The sequence below is a fragment of the Stegastes partitus genome, unplaced genomic scaffold (assembly GCF_000690725.1).
Source record: "Stegastes partitus isolate 25-593 unplaced genomic scaffold, Stegastes_partitus-1.0.2 Scaffold1804, whole genome shotgun sequence".
Classification (NCBI taxonomy): domain Eukaryota; kingdom Metazoa; phylum Chordata; class Actinopteri; family Pomacentridae; genus Stegastes; species Stegastes partitus.
Window position 1 is genome coordinate 103,409 of NW_007579535.1, and position 3,503 is coordinate 106,911.

The following is a 3,503-nucleotide window of genomic DNA, read 5'->3' on the forward strand; positions in this document are numbered from 1 at the left end:
AGCCGCAGGATACGGATCCCCCGGACCCACAGCAGCCCCACATAGACCCAGAACCGGCCCACTGGCTCACAGCGCTGGTGCACAGAGAACTGAACCGGGCAGCGTCTGGACTCATTCTGTCAGAAAACACGTGGTTCACAGGAAATGTTCTGAAGGGAGGCGGGAAGTCCGTCGCTGCACGAGGACGAATGTAACGGAGCAAAAAAATGGAGACGAAAGAGAAGATCTGCAGCAAAATCAGGATTATTGAACTGTTCATGTCGTACGAGATGAGCTGAAAAATGACAAAAAATCCACAAACTGTGTCCGATATGAGACAAAACCTGACTTGAAATCTGTCTAAAGTGACTCAAAGCTTGTTCCATGTGCTCAAAGTGTCTCTAAAGTAAATTAAAAATGTGCAAAATTCCACAAAGTTTGTCTAAAATGATTGACCTCAAATTAAAAAAGATGAATCTGCAGCAAAATCAGGAATCACGGAACTGTTCACGTCGTCTAAAATGAGGGAAAGTACACAAAATGTGTCCAAAGTGATTCTAAATCTGTTTAAAATGACCCAAAGCTTGTTCAATGTGCTCAAAATGTGTCTGACGCAAATGTCAAAATGTCCAAATGTCCAAAAATTCCACAAATAATTTGAACTTTATCCAAAATGAAAGAACGAATCAGCAGCAGCGACTGAACCAAGAGTCAGTCCGTCAACAAATGAAGGCGCTTTAATGACAACAATCAGAGTTTGTCCAGTTTTCCCAAAATCAATCTGCATAGACGTGAACACATAAATACTGCATACGTGTGCTGACAGAAGGAACCGAAGCAAAACAAGTTAAGACACTTTTCAGAAAATAAATTACACTTTTAGGGACGTTTGTTCGTTCTGAAACATCAAACACGCGGATAACGAGCAGCTGTTTGGACTTTACATACATACTTTACTTTTTTAAAATTTAATTTATTTTTAAATTTTCAACTGTATTCCAAAGATGAATGGTCTGATATGAATTGCTGAAGCCACAGTTACATTTTCCTCCATCGTCTGACCTGTTGACCTGTGGATCAGACACTGCTGTCAACAAATTAACGGCTTCAATAAAGATTGTAGAACGACCTTAGAAACCTCAACATGTATACATATTATATATATATATATAAACGTAATTGTGTTATTGTATTTCATTTAATTTCGTTGGTTTTCACGGTAAAGATAATCAGAGTAGATGAGCTGAGGTGGTGACGTCATGGAGTACGCTGCTGTCCCAATTGCACATAAACGGCGACGCGTTCTGCCGGACTCGCTGGACCGGACTCGCTGGACCGTTCTCGCGAGTACAGACTAGTGAGTACGGACTTGCGAGAACGCAAGTACGGACTTGTGTACTTGAGTATTGAGACACGGCTCTAGCCTTTATTATACATATCTATGGTCACAGTCATGTTATTGCTTCAGCGTGTAGCTCACTTCCTGTTTACTTCCGGGTTGGCTCTTTTTCTTCCTGTTGATCTACTCTGCAGCTTTGAGCAGGAGGAACTCTTCACTCAGTAAGTCGGTGACGGTATTTTAGTCCCGTTATTAACTTTAACTACAGAAAACGTGACTTTGTTTGTTGTTTTGGAGCGACGTAAAGTCGCTGCTCGCTGTTGACATAAAGTAGCTCTGCAGAGTAGCAAACCCCGCTACTGTTAGCTTACGTTAGCCTGCTAACGTGCATCATAAATGTAGCTGTTTTGTCCTTTCTTTCTTCATAGTTTCTCAGTTTTGCGCTTTAGGCACTCGTCGGCTTCTCCGTTACCGGAGACGGTTCGCCTTTATGAGCCAAACTTTGTGTGCTTTCTCCCGCTTCGTTAGAAGCTAGCCTGATGAAGATAGCTGCCTGATAACGCGCAGGCGCAGAAGTAGTAGCAGTAACAGCAGCAGCGGTTTCCAGGGCAACGATGAACATCCTACCGAAGAAGAGCTGGCACGTGCGCAACAAGGACAACGTCGCGCGCGTGCGGAGGGACGAAGCGCAGGCGGCGGAAGAGGAGCGCGAGGCCCAGAGGCGCGTGGAGCGCGCGGAGCAGGAGGTGAGGCCGGGGAGGGAGGAGGGAAGATGTACCGGGGAGGTCACGGTCGGTTCCAGGGAGGGAGGAGGGGGTACCGGGGAAGTCACGGTGGTACGAGGGAGGGGGGAGGTACCAGGGAGGTCACCGAGGCACCAGGGAGGGAGGAGGTACTGGGGAGCTCACGGTGGTACCAGGGAGGGAAGGAGGAGGTACCAGGAGGTCACGGTGGTACCAGGGAGGGAGGGAGGAGGTACTGAGGAGGTCACGTCAACGGTTTCCATTCATCGTCTGTGTGAAATGTCCCACAGTGCATCCTGGTTGTGTTGCCCGCTTGTTGGCCACTCCTCATTTGCATAAAGTTGAGTCTCGGCTACTTTATGCAAATATGGAGCTTTGAGCAGAGGTCCAGAACCTCAGGAAACTATTGTACAACCGCCAAACTGATGGTTCATGTCCACGGGGTCGTTTTTACATGCCAGGCATCCAGTGTCTCCCAACATCACATGCTTTAAAGTTGTGTCACCACCAGGCCACTAGGTGGCGTGATGACAGCCGCTTACTGTCACCAGAAACCAGTGGTGTGCAGGTGTTGAGCCAACAAAGCGGCTCACTCTCAAACTTTCTCTGTAGTTACAAAAACAGTTCAGCAAAAAGTGCTTCTGAAAACATTTGAGGCGAGAACTAAGCTGCTAAATCTGTCCCTGTTTCAGTTTAACATCGATTAGTTTAGAGGGTTTATGAAAGTTTAGTGAGACGTCGAACTCCTGCTCAACACTCCTCATTTGCATAAAGTAGCAGGGACTGAACTTTATGCAAATGAGAAGCGGGCAACCTGATGCCTGGTCGCAGTTTGTATATCATTATGGTCTTAAACAACACAAACAGAACTAACATCTTTGTGACTGAAACTCAGCAACATAGCAGTAAAACAAAGTTAACCCTGTGTGTCTCCACAGGCCCGCACCGAGTATCTGAGGAGGAAGTCCAGAGCTGCTCTCCAGGCGGCGGGAGGAGGACCAAGAGACGACGAAGAAGAAGATGAACGCAGCGGAGGAAGTGGAGCTCTGCAGCATCTCAACCTGTTTCCTCTGGAGGAGTCCTCGGAGAAGAAGGGAAACGAGGAGTACCTCCAAGAGAAGAAGGAGGAGAAGGTGACGATGCTCGACAGCGACCGTGTTATGTTGACACCTTACGCTGAATGAATTTTTATTTGGCTCGTACGTTTATTCTGGCTGCAAACAACATAAAGAAGTGACAAAACACAGTCAGGCCTCATGTTGGAGATGCAAAGGAGGATTTTTTTAAAAACACATTTTTGTGAAAAATATGTTTAAAGCTGCTCATATTCTTGACATTGGAGGAAAAATGTGACCAGAGCAGAAACCTGAAGTCACATTCCTCATGAACTGTCGGTGGCATGAAACCCAAAACATCCATCATCTCTACACCTTCATCCTCAC

The 3,503-nt window shown here is 46.3% G+C and overlaps 2 protein-coding genes across 3 annotated transcripts in view; both read left to right on the forward strand.

Annotated features, from left to right (window-relative positions):
- The window catches only part of LOC103372681 (transmembrane protein 238-like), a 5,509-nt gene extending 5,098 nt beyond the window's left edge, over positions 1-411 (forward strand). The window contains exon 3 of the mRNA XM_008302380.1: positions 9-411. Within this exon, the coding sequence (XP_008300602.1) occupies positions 9-45 (37 nt within the window). The 3' untranslated portion in view covers positions 46-411. The remainder of the gene's footprint in view (positions 1-8) is intronic.
- A 1,053-nt stretch (positions 412-1,464) lies between these two features.
- leng1 (leukocyte receptor cluster (LRC) member 1) overlaps positions 1,465-3,503 on the forward strand; it is a 5,663-nt gene continuing 3,624 nt past the window's right edge. The window contains exons 1-3 of one of the 2 annotated variants that reach the window (XM_008302381.1): positions 1,465-1,539; positions 1,847-2,064; positions 3,000-3,194. In XM_008302381.1, the coding sequence (XP_008300603.1) occupies positions 1,933-2,064; positions 3,000-3,194 (327 nt within the window). In that variant the 5' untranslated portion in view covers positions 1,465-1,539; positions 1,847-1,932. The remainder of the gene's footprint in view (positions 1,540-1,846; positions 2,065-2,999; positions 3,195-3,503) is intronic. The other variant, XM_008302382.1, reaches the window with a different exon arrangement.